The sequence below is a fragment of the Hemitrygon akajei genome, chromosome 30, assembly GCF_048418815.1.
Source record: "Hemitrygon akajei chromosome 30, sHemAka1.3, whole genome shotgun sequence".
NCBI classification, from domain to species: Eukaryota; Metazoa; Chordata; class Chondrichthyes; order Myliobatiformes; family Dasyatidae; genus Hemitrygon; species Hemitrygon akajei.
In genome coordinates this window covers 40,709,065-40,729,460 of record NC_133153.1, presented here as the reverse complement: position 1 = coordinate 40,729,460, position 20,396 = coordinate 40,709,065, and the positions used below count along the sequence as shown (strand labels likewise).

Genomic DNA, 20,396 nt, shown 5'->3' with positions numbered 1-20,396 from the left:
AAAGTTCAGTAGCGCTCTAGAGTGCCAGTGATCGGGATTCAATTCCTGCTACCGTCTGTAAGGAGTCTGCACGTTCTCCCTGTGACTGTGTGGGTTTCCTCTGAGTGCTCTGGTTTCTTCTCTCCTTCCGAAATTGTCCGGGTTAGGGTTAATAAACTGTGGGCGCGCCACGTTGGCGCTGGAAGCACAGCAACACTTGTGGGCTGCCCCAACACATCCTCGTTAATGCAAACGGCACCATTCACTGTATGTTTTGATGTGACAAATATACACGTGACAAATTAATCTTTAAAAAGATCAAGGAAGCGTTGACGGGAGGTGAGAGTGAATCCGTTGCAGGGAAACAAAGAAATAAAGGGGGGGGAAGGGAACTGAAGGGATTACACTGCTGGAATGAATTAAACATCCTCCATTTGCCTTAAACTCAAACCTGCAAACTCTATGGACGTAATATAAAAGGATTCCATTCAATATGGTCCCAGGAGAGTTCACAGTAGGGACTCAAACATCATCGACAGCTGTTTGAAACGATCCTCCTTGTAATGAGACAGAATGTTCAGTTCCTTAGTAACAAACACACAGATACACACTCACACACATACACAAGCATACACACACACACACACACATACGTACACACGCATGCACACACATATACGCACTCACACATACACAAGCATACACACACACACACTCACTCACATGTGCACACACACATACACTCACTCACATGTGTGCACACACACACACACCCTTCAGCACAGAAATGAGTGTGGCCCATGTCCTCTCGTGATAGATGTAGGTTTTACAATGTTTCTTATGTATTAGCACCATGGCTCTGTATTCAGAATAACGTACAATGATAAACGCTCAACAAGAAGTTCTAAAAGTTGAAAATAAGTTTTTTTATATAAAAAAATGTTCAAGTATGAAAAGGTTCTGTGCTGTCCGTCACCACCTGGGATAGGGTACAGGGCGATGATCAGACACAGAGCACCAAGAGACACCTTCATCCCTGTCCCATCTTGTCTGTGTGTAGTTTTTCATTGATTCCATTGTATTTCTTTGCATTTATTGTGAATGCCCGCAAGAGGCTGAATCTCGCGGTTGTGCATGTTGACAAAGACGTACACTTTGAACTTTGATCTCCGAACCGCTCTGAAGAGACGGCTGAGGCTGTGCTACCAATGGGAAAGGAAAGTGTCATTCTTCAAACGTTGGAGCACCACTTATTTGAAAGGATACGTAACTATAGCAACCATGGGCCTCAGGCCTTATCCTGCAACCACAATACTGTAAAATCTTGCTTCAACCCAGTCAGGTTTGTGGTCCTGTCAAATGGCTGCATAAACAAGAATACTGAAAGAAAGTCTCTCTCATTACTTATACATAAATATTTTTTAAAACCCTCCAGATTTCAGTGTTTTCTTTTGTAATCTTTCTTTTTCCTGAATTGCTTTTGGCACCTTTCAGTCGCTGTGATACTTCTCCCCGTATCGTTTATCTCTGAAAAGTCTCTCTTTTCCTGCATTGCGTTCCAGGCTGGCCGCTCACCTCCGTGAGATGCGCTCGTTACCGCGGTCTCTCGCTTCGTGTTGCTGGCACGTTTTGCAGCACTGTGCCCGGACGGTCTGCAGGTAACAGCGGCCCAAGAGCTTCAGCGTCTGGCAGAATGCAAAGGTCAGCCGATTACGCTTGCAGGTGTAACCTTGGCAGGGAAAGATACAGGTAAAAACGCCTGTTAGTTATCAGTAAACTGTCTGCTGTCCCTCTTTCCCTTGGGACCTCCTGTCCCTGGGGTACGAATTTGCATATGACTGCTGGCATATCCGTGTTGTAATACATGAACACTTCAATCATGTGAAGGAATTTGACAGGGTACAGAATTACTTCTGGTGATTAGACAACTAATAATCTGAGCATAATCCTGCTCGAAAACTGTTCTGTACTGACAGAACACCAAACAAACTTGTCGCAACTATGCAAAACTTGACAGATGGATGGAATCACTACGGACCCTCACCATCCAGGACATCCTTAATGATGGATGCCGCCTTTTAGAGTCATCGCTCCTTGAAGATGTCCTGGATACTATGGAGGCTAGTGCTCATGATGGAGCTGACTAAGTTTACAAGTCTCTATAAACTTGTGCAGGAGCCTGAAGACCCTCACTCGACATTACCCCACCCGCTCCCCGCAGACACCAGATTTTTGAACGGTCTGTGAGCCCATGAACACTACCCTACTGATCACAATCAAGATTTTTGTCATTGACATATGTCATGAGATTTGCTGTTGTCATGCAGCAGCAGTACAGTGCAATACATTAAAATACCATAAATTACAATGAGAAATATATACAAAAAATAAATAGAGCAAAAATAGTGAGGTATTGTTCCACCTGCCCCTCGATGTCCAACCCTACAACCCCATGGTGTGAGGTGGAAACGGGTGAGGCTGGCCAACAGAACTCTGTGAAGCTGTATTGGCTGATCCCCTGTACAGTGGATTACAGAAACATTGATGAACTCCAACCAGACCATCAACTTGGGACGATGCAGATGGGAGGTCATCGATGGCCTGGGAGGTAATTGCCCAAGAAGAAGGGTTGCACAGAAACACTCATTATTTTACAGAAGCCTTTTCTTTTCCAAAGGCCCACAGGTCACCCTCCCCAGCTGTGGATATTTCCCTGCACGTCTTCCCTGCGGCCTCTCCAGAGCAATCACAAACTTCCTACAGCCCCGCTGTTCCCACTCCTGAGACCTGGAGCTTGCTATCCAATGCAACAGTTCCAACATTCCTGAAACAGATTATCCAATGGTCGTCACATTCCTGGGCAGGGAGCTCGCGGTTTGCCAACTGGCTGTAACGTTTCAATCGTTCCACAGTGACCACATCTTGAAGGCACTGACTGGTGAGAGGATACAGGGAAGGAGAGAGCTCAGGGAAAGAGAGGGTGCAGAAAGCGAGAAAGGGAGACCCAGGGAAGGGGATGGTGGCCCTGTGCTACCAGGTTCACTGTTTCTTTCCTCTCTCTGATTGTTGGCTTTGTCTTTTAAGATGTTATATCTTTTGCCTTGAATCCCCTACTAAAGGGAACAGCCTCCTTTCATCTCAGTTCAACAGCCTCAATTTAATCGACCCCCAGCTTCCCACGGACCAGTAAACACATCCACTCTGCGCAATCTCTCCTCATACACTAACTCTGTGAACCACGGTGACATTTTAAATCCAGTGACACACCGCTTTGAAAGCCAGTACGTCCTGTCTGAGGCACTGAGCTCAGAATGGTCTGAGACTGACCAGGTCTTTGTTTAGCTGTGGCCAACCTCCCTCCCCTTTACATTTCCCTTGAAGAAAATCTGAAAGGGACGGTGACCTTGGAAGTAAATCTCTCGGTGACCAGAGGCAACAGCTTTGACCTTAAAATGGACGCAAAAGGTCACAACCTCGTGGTTTTCATGAAAGCATCATCAAGGGACTTCGAGGCTTCCAGTGGAGACTGATTCTTAACGATTTTATTCTGCTCTGTGAAATATGCAGTTATTACAATAGTGACCAGAGATGAGGAGCAGATGTTTCTGTCATCACTCACACGGACAGCTGGGCTCAGCTTATGTTAGCTTGAAGCTTAGCTTTTTGCTTGACATTTTTTTATTTGTCACATTTACAGTACTGTGCGAAAGTCCAGGGCTATGGAGCTAGGGCATTTGCACAGTACTGCAGCAATTTGAAGTAGTACACTCTATTGCTGCTGCTGCAGCAAAAAAAAATCATGACAGGAACCAGAATCAGAATCAGGTTTAAAATACATTGTGAAATTTGTTAATGTGTGGTCGCCAGTACAGTATATAAGACCATAAGATTTAGGAGCAGAATCAGGCCATTTGGCCCATCAAGTCTGCTCCGCCATTTCATCATGGCTGATCCATTTTCTCTCTCAGCTCCAATCAACTGGCTCCCCCCTCCCCCCTCCACATCCCTTCATGCCCTGACCAATCAAGAAACTATCAACCCCTGCCTGAAATATACATAAAGACTTGGCCTCCACAGCTGCCTGTGGAAAGAACACCACAGATTCACCACTCTCTGGCTAAAGAAATTCCTCCTCATTTCCATTCTAAAGGACACCCCCTATTCTGAAGCTGCGTCCTGTGATCTTCGACTCTCCCACTATAGGAAACATCCTCTCTGATCCACTCTATCAAGGCCTTTCACCGTTTGTTAGGTTTCAATGAGGTCACCCCTCATTCTTCTAAATTCCAGTGAGTAGAGGCCCAAAGCCATCAAATGTTGTTCATATGACAAGCCGTTTAATCCTGGAATAATTTTCATGAACCTCCTTTGAACCCTCTCCAGTTTCAGCACATCCTTTCTAAGATAAGGGGCCCAAACTGCTCACAATACTCCAAGTGAGGCCTCCCCAGTGCTTTCTAAAGTTTCAATATTACATCCTTGCTTTTATATTCTAGTCCTCCTGAAATGAATGTTAACATCGCATTTGCCTTCCTCACCACAGACTCAACCTGCAAATTAGCCTTTAGGGAATCCTGCACAAGGACTCCCAAGACCCTTTGTACCTCAGAGTTTTGTATTTTCCCTTCATTTAGAAAATACTCAACCATTTCATTTCCTCGACCAAAGTGCATGACCATACACTTCCCGACACTGAAGTCCACCTGTCACTTTTTTGCCCATTCTCCTAATCTGTCTAAGTCCTTCTGTAGCCTCCCTGGTCCAGGTGACTTATCTACCTTCAGACCTTTCAGTTTCCCAAGAGCCTTCTCTCTAGTAATGGTAACTTTAACACACTTCATGACCCCTGACACCTGGGATTTCCACCATTCTGCTAGCGTTTTCCACAATGATGATTGATGCAAAATACTTACTCAGTTCATCTGCCATTTCCTTTCCACCATTACTAACTCTCCAGCATTATTTTCCAGCAGTTCTCAGTATCCACTCTCAGCTTTCTTTTACACTTTATCTAAAGAAATTTTTTGTATCCTTTTTAATATTATCGGCCAGCTTATTCTCGTATTCCATCTTTACCTTCTTAATGACTATTTAGTTGCCTTCTGTTGGCATTTAAAAGCTTCCCAATCCCCTAACTTCCCACTAATCTTTGCCCTATTATCTGCCCTCTCTTTTACCTTTTTTGCTGGCTTTGACTTCCCTTGTTAACCATATTGTGTCATCTTGCCTTTAGAACACTTCCTTTTTGGAATGTATACATCCTGTGCCTTCCAAATTGCTTCCAGAAATCCCAGCCATTGCTGCTCTGCCATCATCCCTGCCAGTGTTCTTTTCCAGTCAATTCTGGCCAACTCCTCTCAGGCCTCTGTAATTCCCTTTACTCCATTGTAATACTGATACATCTGACTTTAGCTTCTCCTTCTCAAATTTCAGGATGAATTCGATCATATTATGATCACTTGCCCTTTAGGGTTCTTCAAACTTAAACTCTCTCTGGTTCATTGCACAACACCCAATCCAGAACAGCTGATCCTCTAGTGGCCTCAACCACGAGCTGCTCTAAAAAGCCATCTTGTAGGCCTCTAGAAATTCCCCTTCCTGTAATCCTGCACCAACCTGATTTTCCCAACCTACCTGCATATTGAAATCCCCCATGACTATTGTAACATTGCTCTTTTGGCATGCATGTTCTACCTCCCGTTGTAATTTGTAGACCACATCCTTACTACTGTTGGAAGTCTGTATACAACTCCCATCAGGGTCTTTTTACCCTTGCAGTTCCTTAGCTCGATCCACAATGATTCAACACCTTTCAACCCTATGTCACCTCTTTCTAATGATTTCATTTCATATTTTTACTGCCATGGGCGTCAGTGTAGGACGGGTGGGGCTTACTGGCTGATTGAAGGCCAGAGGTGAATGTCTACACTACAGGTGTAGGCTCAGCTTCACACGGCTGCAGAGAAATTGAGCAGCACACACAAAATGCTGGAGGAGCTCAGCAGGTCGAGCAGCATCTATGGAGGGAAAATCTCCCCACTTACCTTTACCTCTAATTTTTCCCTGTTCTAATGAAGGGTCACGCAAGGAAATCTTGCAGTCCTGCTGAAGGGCTTCAGCCAGAAACTCTGAATGTTCGTTTCCCACCACAGACGCTGCCTGACCTGCCGAGTTTCTCCAGCATCTTGTGTGTGTTGGTCCGGATTTCCAGCATCTGCAGAGTCTCAGAAAGGTGACTTCCATCATCAAGGACCCCCACCACCCAGGACATGCCCTCTTCTCATTGTTACCATCAGGATGGAACTACAAGAGCCTGAAGGCACACACTCAGCGATTCAGGAACAGCTTCTTCCCCTCTGTCATCCGATTTCTGAATGGACATTAAACCCACAAACACTACCTCACTACATTTTTAAAAATTTCTGTTTTTGCACTACTTATCTTAATTTAATGATCTAATATACATTCATTACTTACAGTAAATCAGTTTTATTTCTGTATTTATCACATATTGCTGCTGCAAAGCTAACAAATTTCACGAGATATGCCGGTGAAATTAAACCTGACCCTGATTCTGATCACTTGTGCTTAAGTTGTCGTTGTGCATCGGTCCTTACAATCAGTGGGTGTCAGACCTTGGAACAAGACAAATTTATTGAATCTGGGAGACAAAGGCCTTGCAATACAAGGCCTCCTTCTCTTTCGTCAGCATTTACCAGAAACAAACGTCATCTTGGGGTCAGAGTGGAAAAACAACAAACCCAAGAAATCTAAACGAAAACTATTTTCTACTCATTTGCACTGGCAGGTCCCCAAGTTTCCGTCCAGCACACAGTTTCCAACCCAATTGCTCAAATGTTAAATGCAATCTGAGTGCGTCCCCACCCCCGGCCCCAATCTGACCGAGACCTCTCGTGTAATGAACTTGTTTTCAAAACTTTGCACAGCTCAGTTTGATTCCAGCTCTCTCAGTATCTCCATCAGACACAGACAACGTCTCTAAAGATGCACCAGGGAGAGCTTCTAACTGGTTGCATCACTGTCTGCTGTGGAGGATCGGAAAAGCTGCGGAGGGTTGCAAGCTCAGCCAGTCCCTTCACGAGCAGTGGCCTCTTTAGTATCCAGGACATTTTCAAAATGCCATACCTCAAAAAGGTGGTATTCCATCATTAAGGATCCCTATCATACCATCAATAGGAAGGTACAGGAGCCTGAAGACACACACTCAACGTTTCAGGTGCAGCTTCTTCCCCTCTGCCATTGGATGACTGAATGGACATTGAACCCATAAATACTGTCTTGCTACATTTTGTTCTCTTTGCACTAATTAATAAATATCCATTTCTTACTGTAATTTCTAGTACTTTTTATGTATTGCACTACATTGGTGCCACAGAAGAAATTCCATAACCTATGTCAGTGATTCATATTCTGACCACACTTCCCTAAAGATCTGCGTCCATTCGAGAAATTCACTTTGGGCCTAATTCTGGTTTACTCTGTTTTTTTCTCTCTCATGAGTAACACACACAAAATGCTGGAGGAACACAGCAGGTCAGGCAGCATCTCTGGAAAACAATAAGGACTATTCCTATCTGTAGATGTTGCCTGATCCGTTGAGTTCCTCCGGCATTTTGTGTGTGCTGCTCTGGGCTTCCAGCATCTGCAGAATCTCTTGTGTTTATGTTTAAGCTTACTATATGAAACATAGATATTACAGCGCAGTACAGGCCCTTCGGCCTACAATGTTGTGCTCATCTTTTATCCTGCTCTCAGTTCAAACTAGCCTTCCCTCCTCTATTTTCTTATCAACCATGTGCCAATCTAAGAGTTTCTTAAATGCCCCTAACATATCTGCCTCTACCACAACCCCTGGCAGGGTGTTTCACAAACACACCACCCTCACGAGTAAAGAAACCACCTCAGCCACCCCCCTTTACAACAAATTAAAATCATGCCCTCTCCTATTAGCCATTTCCACCTGGGAAAGTGTCACTGGCGTCCACTTGATCCGTGCCTCTGATCATCTTGTACACCTCCATCAAATCATCTCTCACCCCCCGTTTGCTCCAAAGAGAAAAGCCCTACCTCGCTCAACCTACCCTTATAAGACATGCTTTTTAATCCAGGCGGCATCCTAGTAAACCACCTCTGCACTCTCTCTCTCTAAAATTTCGACATCCTTCCTATAATGTGGCAACCAGAACTGAATGTAATACTCCAAGTGTGGTCTGACCAAGTTTTATAGAGATGCAATATTACCTCATGTCTCTTGAACTCAGTTCCCTAACTAGTGATGCCTAACACACCATCCATCACCTCAACCACTCTTTCAACATTCATGACAGCTTTGTGGGATCTATGAACTTGGACCCCAAAATCTCTCTCTTCCTCCACACTGCTAAGAATCCTACCATTAACCCTGTCCTCTGCCTTCAAGTTTGACCTCCTAAAGAGTCTCACTTCACACTTCTCCAGACTGAATTCCATTTTCCATTTCTCAGCCTGGCTCTGCATCCTATCAATGTCCCGTTGTAACCTACGACATCCTTCTACGCTGTCCACAACGCCCCCAACCTTTGTGCCATCTGCAGACTTACTAACCCACCCTTCCATTTCCTCATCCAAGTCAGAGGATGAGAGGTGACCTGATGGAGGTGTATAAGATGATGAGAGGCTTTGATCGTGTGGATAGCCAGAGGCTTTTTACCCAGGGCTGAAATGGCTAACATGAGGGGTCATAGTTTTAAGGTGCTTGGAGGTAGGTACAAGGGGGATGTCAGAGGTAAGTTTTTCACACTGGGAGTGGTGGGTGTGTGGAATGTACTGCCAGCAAAGTTGGCAGAGGCGGATATAATAGGGTCTTTGATAGGTACATGGAGTTTAGAAAAATAAAGAGCTGTGCAATAGGGAAATCCTAGGCAGTTTCTAGAGTAGGTTACGTGGTCGGCACAACATTGTGGGTCGAAGGGCCTGTAATGTGCTGTAGGTTTCTATCTTTCTATAAGTCATTTATAAAAACCACAAAGAGCGTGAACTCAGAACAGATCCCTGCGGGACACGAGGAGTCACAGACCCCCAGCCAGAACAACGCTCCATCTACTGCCACCCTCTGCCTTCTGTGTGCAAACCAGTTCTGATTCCACACAGCCAAGTTTCCAGTGATCCCACCCCGTCTCATGATTTTCTGGATGGCGAGACCACGCATCACCCCTTCTGATTCGAGTTCAGATACGAGGAACTATAGAGTCGGCGCTGATGACCATGAGGTGGGGCAGTATCTTTGCTGAATGGCTATATTATCACTTGTCAATTCAACACCCAGTTCCCTTGTGTTTTTGAACTTGATCTTATACTTCAAGCATTTACCCTGTTAGTCTACACATTGTGTATGTTGACATTAAACCTTTACATTGGACAACAAAGATCTTGATTTCTGAGTACTCCTGGGTTTATCTTATGGATTTTGGACTGCCATGAAATTTCCCTATCACGCACCATATTGCAAAAATTGCCTAATTTGTTATTTCAATTCATAATTCGTCAATTAAAATGTTGCCCACAATGCAAGCTGAAACCATGAAGTGCAACATGTCACTAAAGATTCATTTTCTGCATTCCCATTTAGAATTCTTCGCTGCACATGTTGGCGCTGTTAGTGATGAGCATGGGGAACGGTTTCACCGGGACATTGCGGTCATGGAGAAACAGTATCAGGGAACCGGAATCCATCAATGCTGGCTGATGGACACTTAAGCAAGAAGCCTCAAACAATACGAGAATCATCAACAGTACATTTTTAGCTTATGTGAACTATTGCAAAGCATCAGCACTGCTCTGCAATTAAACACATTATATACAATGAAAGTTAGTTTCTCCAAATTCCTCCGTGATACAAGTAGACTGAAATCATATTTGTGTTCAGTTTCAAGTGGTCTATCATAAACAAAAAAAGAATTGTCCGGTGCTATTTAGGAAGTGGGAATAATTTATAACAAACACAAGAGTTTCTGCAGATACTGGAAATCCAGAGTTACACACACAGAATGCTGGAGGGTTCATACCAATTCATTCATACCCAATAATTCAATATCCACTGTTGGTTAAATTGGACACATTATCTTAACCCATTTAATCAATGGGTCAAACTAGCTACTCAGTCTCTGGGGGGAAAGGGACTGGGTACTTGAGTCAATCTCTGCAGTTCCCACTGTGCTGTTTTCTTTTAGATTAGGGGTTCCCAACCTTTTTTCTACCATGGACCAATACCATTAGGCAGGGGGTCTGTGGGCCCCAGGCTGGCATCTGCTGATTAGATAGATAGATACCTTATAGATCACAACGGAAATGACAGTGTCACAGTAGCTTTACAAGTGCTGATATACAAATATTGGAAGAGAAATTAGAAAGAATAAAAAATAAGTTACCTCAAACAGCCTAAAAAGAGGGAGTCATCACTTCCCCGACTATAGGGCGACTCATTATAGAGCCTAATGGCTGAGGGTAAGAATGACCTCATATAGCGCTCTTTGGAGCAGCACCGTTGTCTCAGTCTATTACTAAAAGTGCTCCTCTGTTCAGCCAAGGTGGCATGCAGAGGGTGAGAAACATTGTCCAGAATTGCCAGGATTTTCCGTAATGTCCTTTGTTCTACCACAGTCACCAGTGTGTCCAGTTTGACTCCTATAACAGAACCAGTCTTTCTAATCAGTTTATTGAGCCTGTTGGCATCACCCGTGTTGATGCCACTGCCCCAGCACACCACTGCATAGAAGTTTGTACTGGTGACACCAGACTGATAGAACATGTGAGGGAAAGGCCTGCATACCCCAGAAGACCTCAGCCTCCTCAGGAAGTAGAGGCAACTCTGCCCCTTCTTGTACACGGCCTCTGTGTTGGTGCTCCACTCAAGTCTGTCATCCAGGTGCATCCCCAGGTACTTATAGGTCCTCACCACATCTATGTCCTCACCATAACAACAGTAACAAGGAGTAGTGCAGGCTTAGTCTTTCTGAAGTCCATCACCATCTCCTTTGTCTTACTGATGTTGAGCTGCAGATGATTCAGATTGCAACATCCAACAAGGTCCTCCACCAGGGCCCTGTATTCATCCTCCTGTCCTCCCTTTGTACACCCAACTATTGCAGATAATTATCATAATCTGTGACTAAATTGACTCGGTGCAGTGCACTGTAGTGTAGTGGTTAGCATAACATCTTACAACGCCAGCGGTCACCAGCTGGAGTTCAATCCACACCGATGTCTGTAAGGGATTTGTACGTTCTTCCCGTCACCATGCGCATTTACTCCGGTTATTCTGGCTTTCCCTTACATTCCAAAGGCGTGTTAGGTTAGTAACTCGTGGATATGCCACGTCGGTGCCAGAAGCATGGTGAATCTTGCAGACTTGCACCGTGCATTTCGATATACATTGTGACAAACAAAGCTAACCGTTAGTGTGTAAATGTGTGTGCGCGTGTATCTATACACACACAGACACACATACAGAGTGGATTCCAGTTAACTGGCTCATCAGTTAATCAGGTTCAGGACAACTCTTAACGAATGAAAATTAATCGAGAAGACAGCCAAGATTCCCTTTGTTTATTTGGAACACTATGCCTCATAATTGGGACAGGAGACCTGTTGCCAAACAGTTCCTAACAAGCATCAGTTGTATCCACTTGTGTGGCCGTTGGACACCACACCGTGCTTAGAGAGAGGAGTTTTTAAACAGCATCAGTTGTGTGTGTTTGTGTTGAAAAAGCAGTGATGTCTGTCACTGATGGTTTGTGACATCTCTGGTCTCTCTCTCCGGTCCTGTTCACCCTGTACACATCAGACTTCCAATATAACTCGGAGTCCTGCCATGTGCAGAAGTTCGCTGATGACACGGCCATAGTGGGGTTTGTCAGGAATGGACAGGAGGAGGAGTATAGGAAACTGATACAGGACTTTGTGATATGGTGCAACTCAAACTACCTGCGTCTCAATATCACCAAGACCAAGGAGATGGTGGTGGACTTTAGGAGATCTAGGCCTCATATGGAGCCAGTGATCATTAATGGAGAATGTGTGGAGCAGGTTAAGACCTACAAGTATCTGGGAGTACAGTTAGACGAGAAGCTAGACTGGACTGCCAACACAGATGCCTTGTGCAGGAAGGCACAGAGTCGACTGTACTTCCTTAGAAGGTTGGCGTCATTCAATGTCTGTAGTGAGATGCTGAAGATGTTCTATAGGTCAGTTGTGGAGAGCGCCCTCTTCTTTGTGGTGGCGTGTTGGGGAGGAAGCATTAAGAAGAGGGACGCCTCACGTCTTAATAAGCTGGTAAGGAAGGCGGGCTCTGTCGTGGGCAAAGTACTGGAGAGTTTAACATCGGTAGCTGAGCGAAGGGCGCTGAGTAGGCTACGGTCAATTATGGAAAACTCTGAACATCCTCTACATAGCACCATCCAGAGACAGAGAAGCAGTTTCAGCGACAGATTACTATCGATGCAATGCTCCTCAGACAGGATGAAGAGATCAATACTCCCCAATGCCATTAGGCTTTACAATTCAACCGCCAGGACTTAAGAACTTTTAAAAAGCTATTATTAATGCTTTTTGAGATATTGATTTAGATGCATATCATATTGTATGTAATTAGTTTTGCTACAAGTGTATGGGACATTGGAAAAAAAGTTGAATTTCCCCATGGGGATGAATAAAGTATCTATCTATCTATCTATCTATCTAAACAGCAAGACAATTCTGAACCACTTTGCTCACTGCAGTTTCAAGCATTCAGGCTTAGAGATGCCAGAAACGGCCAGGAGTGAAAATGAAACAATTTCACTACTTCAACAAGTGAGGAACAATGAAGAATTTCAAGGTATCAACAATCATTTTGAATATTACAATGAAAACGAAGATTTGGAGGATGCAGTTGTTGAAAGCATTGTATCAATGCACTAGGTGTCTGCACTGATTTTGTTCATTTGCAGTCAATCAAAAGAACACGGCACTACTGCATATACAATTTATATATCAAGTTATTTATATACAGAATTTATACACAGTATACACAATTTATATATACACAAATACAAAGTGTCACAAGTGGATTCCAGGCTACACAAACAAGCTCCTGATTAATGTTTAAAGAGCTATTACTCATGCAGTACCCAGCTGTGTTCTCGATGGATCCCATGCTGTTCAAAGATTAACTAAACTTCACTGGAGTCAATCGAGGTTAGCATTACCAAATTACATCTCTGAGTCATCTAACTGAACAAATACAGCAGCTAATGACATACAGCACTGTGTAAAAGTCTTAGGCGCTTAGATATAGCTAGGGTGTCTAAGACCTTTGCACAGTACTGTATTTGAAAACCTGGAGGAGAGGGCAAGTTTGTAAATTTGGCGGGATGGTGGAAATGGCAAGGGTGAAGCACCAAAGGAGGGGTGAGGAACAGGTGGCAGAGCAGTGCCAAAGGTAGGGTGGGGGTGGGGGGGGGTGGCGGTGTAGGTGTAGACACACCCAGCCCTGAGACCCCAGGCAAGGTCATTTGATTCCAAAAAATCATTTTACTGATTTTTTAATTTAACTCTTAATGAAATATAGCCACTGTCTTACCTGTAGGACAGTAGGTGATAACTGAATCATCAACTTCCTAACTGGAAGACCACAATCTGTGCAGATGGGAAATAACATCTCCACTTCGCTGACAATCTACACTGGCGCACCTCGGAAATGTGTGCTTGGCCCACTGCTCTACTCTCTCTACAACCATGACGGTGTGACTAGGTACAGCTCAAATGCCATCTGTAAATGTGCTGACAACACAGTCATTGTTGGCAGAATCTCAGATGGTGACAAAAGGTCGTACAGAAGCGAGATTTGCACTCAATGTCAATAAGACCAAAGACTGTGGGCTTCAGAAAGGGTCAGACGAGGGAACACACACCAGTCCTTATAGAGTAATCAGAAGTGGAAAGAGTGAGCAATTTCAAGTTCCTGCGTGTCAACATCTTGTGCAGATTTGGAATGTCACCAAAAACCGAACCACTGTGGACAGCACCACTCACCTCAATGCTGAACGGATACCGCAACCTACAGACTCACTTTTAACAACTCTACAACTCCTGTTCTCAGGATTATCTACTTTATATTTGCACAGTTTGTCTTCTTTCGCACATTGGTTGTTTGTCAGTCTTTGTTTATGTATAGCTTTTCATAAACTCTATTGTGTATTTTAAGGAAATAACAAGCAAGGACAGTCAAAGAAGAATAATTGGATGTTGTGCACTGGATTTTCAAAAGGCCTTTGACAAGGTGCCACACATGATAAGAGCCCATGGTATTACAGGAAAGATACTAGCATGGATAGAGCATTGTTTAATTGGCATATACGAAGAGTCGGAATAAAGTAAGCCTTTCACAAGTTGCCAGTCACAAGTCCTGTTCTGAAGGGGTCAATTTTGGGACAGCTTCTTTCCATGTTAAACATCAATTATTTGGATTAAGGAATTGAAGGCTTTGAAGCCAGTTTGTGGATGATACGAAGATAGGTGGAGGGCAGGTAGTGTTGAGGAAGCCGAGCTTAGACAGATTAGGAGAACGGGCAAAGAGGCGGCAGCTGGAATATAGTGTTGGGAAATGTATGGTCATGCACTTTGGTAGAAGGGGAGGTGCAAAGGGACTTGGGAGTCCTCGTGCAGGATTCCCCAAAGGCTAACTTGCAGGTTGTGTCAGTGGTGAGGAAAGCATATGCAATGTTAACATTCATTCTGAGAGGACTAGATCATAAAAGCAAGAATGTAACGCTGAGGCTTTCATCAGAGTGCACTTGGATTCTTACGAGCAGTTTAGGGCCCCTTATCTAAGGAAGGGTGCACTGACATTGGAGAGGGTACAAAGGAGGTTCATGAAAATTATTCTGGGAATGAAAGGTTTCTGTGAGGAGAGTTTGATGGCTCTGGGCCTGTGGTCACTGGAATTTAGAAAAGTGACGGGGGATCTCATTGAAACCTATCGAATGTTGAAAGGCCTAGAAAGAGCAGATGTGGAGAGAATATTTCCAATAGCGGGAGAGTCCAAGACCAGAGGGCACAGCCTCAGAATAGATGGATATCCATTTAGAACAGAGATGAGGAGGAATTTCTTTAGCCAGTGAGTAGTGAATCTGTGGAATTCATTGCCACAGGCAAGTATGGAGGTCAGGTCATTGTGTGTATTTAAGGCGGAGGTTAATAGGTTCTTGATTAGTCAGGCTGTGAAGGGCTACAGGGAGAAGGTGGAAGATTGGGGTTGAGAGGGTCACAATGAAATGGCAGAACAGACTCAATGGGCCGAATAGCCTAACTCTGCTCCTATGTATTTTATGATCTTATGATTTTTCTTTATTTTCTGTAACTGAAAAGGGTAGTATATGGAGACACATATGTACTGTGATAGTAATATGGAAACTGCACAGTGACGGACAGCTAGTCAGAACTGCTCAATGCATTAACGGCACCAGCCTGCCCGCCAGCAAGGCCATACAGGCAGAGAGGTGCCAGAAAAAGGCCAGTAATACCTTGAAGGATCCCACCCATCCTGCTCATGGACAGTCTGTCCCACCCCCATCAGGGAGGAGGCTATGTAGCATCTGAGCCAGGGCCACCGGGCTCCAAAAGTTACTTGCCCCAAGCATTAAGACTGATCAACACCTCCACCCACCACCCCAACCACCACAGCTTTGTCATTTCCTGTTACCTTGTGTACTGTGCCTAGCATCACTTTATGGGCATCCAGGTAACCTATGCATATAAGCTAACTATATTTATTGTGTTTTTTATTTGTGTTCTTTATGCATATTGTTTTCTTGCATTCTTTGGATCTGGAATAACAATTACTTTTTCTCCTTTACATGTGTGTACTGAAATCGACATTAAACAACCTTGAATCTTGAAATGCGTTTTGAGTTTGTCTGGGAAGAAAAAGGCACAATTATCAGACTCTGAGATAGGAATGTTGACACAAAGGCTGGGAGGCGAATGGATGGGAACAGAGATAATGGACTGAGCATTGTGTGGACACTGTTGGTGATAATTAGCTTCGGTGAGATCAACAAAAGGGGAGACGTCTCCTTGATCTGACGAACTAAATGTTATTGGCCAGCTAGTGGAGCTGCTGACTGGGATGGAGACGGGCTAACCTCTATTGACAACAATGGATCTGGGATTGAGAGGGTAAACGCTTCAAGTTCCTCGGCATCCACATCACCGAGGACCTCACGTGGTCTGTACACACCAGCTGTGTGGTGAGAAAGGCACAATAGCGCCTCTTTCACCTCAGACGGTTGAGGAAGTTTGGTATGTGCCCCCAAATCCTAAGAACTTTCTACAGGGGTACAATTGAGAGCATCCTGACTGGCTGCATCACTGCCTGGTATGGGAACTGTACCTCCCTCAATCGCAGGACTCTGCAGAGAGTGGAGCGGACAGCCCAGCGCATCTGTAGTTGTGAACTTCCATTGATTCAGGACATTTACAAAGACAGGTGTGAAAAAAGGGCCCGTAGGATCACTGGGGACCCGAGTCACCCCAACCACAAACTGTTCCAGCTGCCACCATCTGGGAAACGTTACCACAGCATAAAAGCCAGAACCAACTGACTCTGGAGGACAGCTTCTCCCACCAGACCTTCAGACTGATGAACTCACGCTGATCTGAGTGTATTTCTACGTCACATTGACTGTTTTATTTATTATAAATTACTATGATTGCACATGGCACATTTAGACAGACATAACGTAAAGATTTTTACTCCTCATGTATGTGAAGGATGTAAACAATAAGGTCAATTCAATCTCAGTAAACGAGGGTAAATCAGTGACTGAGCTGGGAGTTCTAGTAACAAGTTAATGAGCTCTCTATCATTTTAATGAAGAACGGTGCCTGGATGTAATCTATCTGATCATCCCAGTACACTTCAGACAGAACAGAGTGGTAGAGGGGGGAGGCAGATTAAGAACACACAGTGGACCCGCTGCCTTATTTAGGCCCCTATTTCATCACTTTCTGGCTCTGGAGTGGGGGAGGAATCCGGTGTGTTTGTGGGGAAGAATCCCGTGTTCCTGGGGAGGGAACCTATGCGTTCATGGGGAGGGAACCTACGCGTTCCTGGGGAGGAATCCTGTGTTCCTGGGGAGGAAACCTACGCGTTCCTGGGGAGGAATCCCGTGTTCCTGGGGAGGAAACCTACGCGTTCCTGGGGAGGAATCCCGTGTTCCTGGGGAGGAAACCTACGCGTTCCTGGGGAGGAATCCCGTGTTCCTGGGGAGGAAACCTACGCGTTCCTGGGGAGGAATCCTGCGTTCTTGGGGAGGAAACCTACGCGTTCATGAGGAAGAAACCTACGCGTTCATGGGAAGGAATCCCGTGTTTTTGTGGGGAGGAATCCCGTGTTCCTGGGGAGGAAACCTACGCGTTCATGGGGAGGAATCCCGCGTTTTTGTGGGGAGGAATCCCGCGTTCCTGGGGAGGAATACCGTGTGTTCGTGGGGAGGAATCCCGTGTTCCTGGGGAGGAAACCTACGCGTTCATGGGGAGGAAACCTACGCGTTCATGGGGAGGAATCCCGTGTTCGTGGGGAGGAATCCCGTGTGTTTGTGGGGAAGAATCCCGTGTTCCTGGGGAGGGAACCTACGCGTTCATGGGGAGGAATCCCGTGTGTTCATGGGGAGGAAACCTACGCGTTCATGGGGAGGAATCCCGTGTTCCTGGGGAGGAAACCTATGCGTTCCTGGGGAGGAATCCCGTGTTCCTGGAGAGGAAACCTACGCGTTCATGAGGAAGAAACCTACGCGTTCATGGGGAGGAATCCCGTGTTTTTGTGGGGAGGAATCCCGTGTTCCTGGGGAGGAATCCCGTGTGTTCGTGGGGAGGAATCCCGTGTTCCTGGGGAGGAAACCTACGCGTTCATGGGGAGGAAACCTACGCGTTCATGGGGAGGAAACCTACACGTTCATGGGGAGGAAACCTACGCGTTCATGGGGAGGAAACCTACACGTTCATGGGGAGGAAACCTACACGTTCATGGGGAGGAAACCTACGCGTTCATGGGGAGGAAACCTACGCGTTCATGGGGAGGAAATCAGAGGGTTATTGGAGGGAACCAGAAGAATGTGGCAGAGAACCGGAGGAGTGTGGGAGGGAACCAGAGGAGTGTGGGAGGGAACCGAAGGAATGTGGGAGGGAACCGGAGGAACTGGGAGGGGAACACGAGGAAATCTGCAGATGTTGGAAATTCAAGCAACACACACAAAATGCTGGTGGAACGCAGCAGGCCAGGCAGCATCTATAGGGAGAAGCGCTGTCGACGTTTCAGGCCGAGACCCTTCCCGGAGGAATTGGGAGGGAACCGGAGGGATATGGGAGGGAACAGGGGGAAATGGGAGGGAACCGGAGGAATGTGGGAGGGAACAGGGGGAAATGGGAGGGAACCGGAGGAATGTGGGAGGAAACTGGAGGAATTGGGAGGAAACCGGGGGGATGTGGGAGGGAACCAGAGGAATTCCATGATGTCATGGGAGGGAACTGGGGGGAAATGGGAGGGAACTGGAGGGATATGGGAGGGAACTGGGGGGAAATGGGAGGGAAGCGGGGGAAATGGAAGGGAACCGAGGGGAAATGGGAGGGAACCGGAGGGATATGGGAGGGAACCGGGGGGAAATGGGAGGGAACCGGAGGGATATGGGAGGGAAGCGGGGGAAATGGGAGGGAACCGGAGGAATTCCATGATGTCATGGGGAGGGAACCAGAGGAAACCCACGCAATCACGGGGAGAACATACAAACTCCTGACAGACAGCGGCAGGAATTGAACCCAGGTCGCTGGTGCTATAAAGTGTTACACTAACTGCTATGACTCCGTAATGCCCCTCGTCGATGAGAAGACTGGATTCTGCTTGCCGACTCTCCAATTTGTGTATGTTTTCACTTGTAGCGTAGCAATGATTAAACTGAGGTTGCACCTCAGAGACCATTAATGCAGGATGCAGAAGTGGGCTGAGAAGTGGCAGATGCAGTTCAACCCGGAGAAGTGTGAGGTGGTACACTTTGGAAGGACAAACTCCAAGGCAGAGTACAAAGTAAATGGCAGGATTCTTGGTAGGTGGAGGAGCAGAGGGATCTGGGGGTACATGTCCACAGAATCCTGAAAGTTGCCTCACAGGTAGATAGGGTAGTTAAGAAAGCTTATGAGGTGTTAGCTTTCATAAGTCGAGGGATAGAATTTAAGAGTCGAGGGATAGAGTTTAACAGACGCAATGTAATGATGCAGCTCTATAAAACTCTAGTTAGGCCACATTTGGAGTACTGTGTCCAGTTCTGGTCGCCTCACTATAGGAAGGATGTGGAAGCATTGGAAAGGGTACAGAGGAGATTTACCAGGATGCTGCCTGGTTTAGAGAGTATGGATTATGATCAGAGATTAAGGGAGCTAGGGCTTTACTCTTTGGAGAGAAGGAGGATGAGAGGAGACATGATAGAGGTGTACAAGATATTAAAAGGAATCGACAGAGTGGACAGCCAGCGCCTCTTCCCCAGGGCACCACTGCTCAGTAGAAGAGGACATGGCTTTAAGGTAAGGGGAGGGAAGTTCAAGGGGGATATTAGAGGAAGGTTTTTCACTCAGAGAGTGGTTGGTGCGTGGAATGCACTGCCTGAGTCAGTGGTGGAGGCAGATACACTAGTGAAGTTTAAGAGACTACTAGACAGGTATATGGAGGAATTTAAGGTGGGGGGGTTATATGGGAGGCAGGGTTTGAAGATCGGCACAACATTGTGGGCCGAAGGGCCTGTACTGTGCTGTACTATTGTATGTTCTATTAACCCTTCGCTGCAAGACTTAGAGCTGCGCCATAACTCTTCAATTGAATTCCCTCTCGGTCCAGCGGCTCAATGCAAAAAAGGAATCTTTCTTGCTGTCAGCAGTTGCTAAACACCATCTGAGCTGAGAGCTCAGTATGCTCCCGTCGGTGGGGTTAGGGTGACATTTAGCCATCAGCAAGTTCCTGTCTTGCAACACGGCTGAAGCCTACCCATGCTGTTATTGTTCATGTGAACCGCTTTATCGTGGTACTGATAAAGCAGAATTATATTAATTCAAATCGGGACACTCTGTCAACACGCGACTACAAGAAACTGCAGAGAGTTGTGGACACAGCTCGGCATATCACAGGAACATCCCTCTCCTCCATGGACTCCATCTACACTCCTCGCTGCCTCGGTGGGGCAGCCATCAGAATCAAAGACCCCACCCACCCTGGACAGTCTCCCTTCTCCTCTCTCCCACCGGGCAGAAGATACAAAATCCTGAAAGCACGTCCCACCGGGTTCAAGGACAGCTTCTACCCCGCTGTTATCAGACTCTTGAATGATAAGATTGAC

The 20,396-nt window shown here is 45.8% G+C and overlaps 1 protein-coding gene across 2 annotated transcripts in view; it reads right to left on the bottom strand.

Moving 5' to 3' along the window:
• Window positions 1-881: 881 nt before the first annotated feature.
• Window positions 882-20,396, bottom strand: part of LOC140718649 (A disintegrin and metalloproteinase with thrombospondin motifs 7-like) — a 193,526-nt gene continuing 174,011 nt past the window's right edge. For both annotated transcript variants that reach the window (XM_073032672.1, XM_073032673.1), the window contains one exon: window positions 882-1,708. In XM_073032672.1, the coding sequence (XP_072888773.1) occupies window positions 1,551-1,708 (158 nt within the window). In that variant the 3' untranslated portion in view covers window positions 882-1,550. The remainder of the gene's footprint in view (window positions 1,709-20,396) is intronic.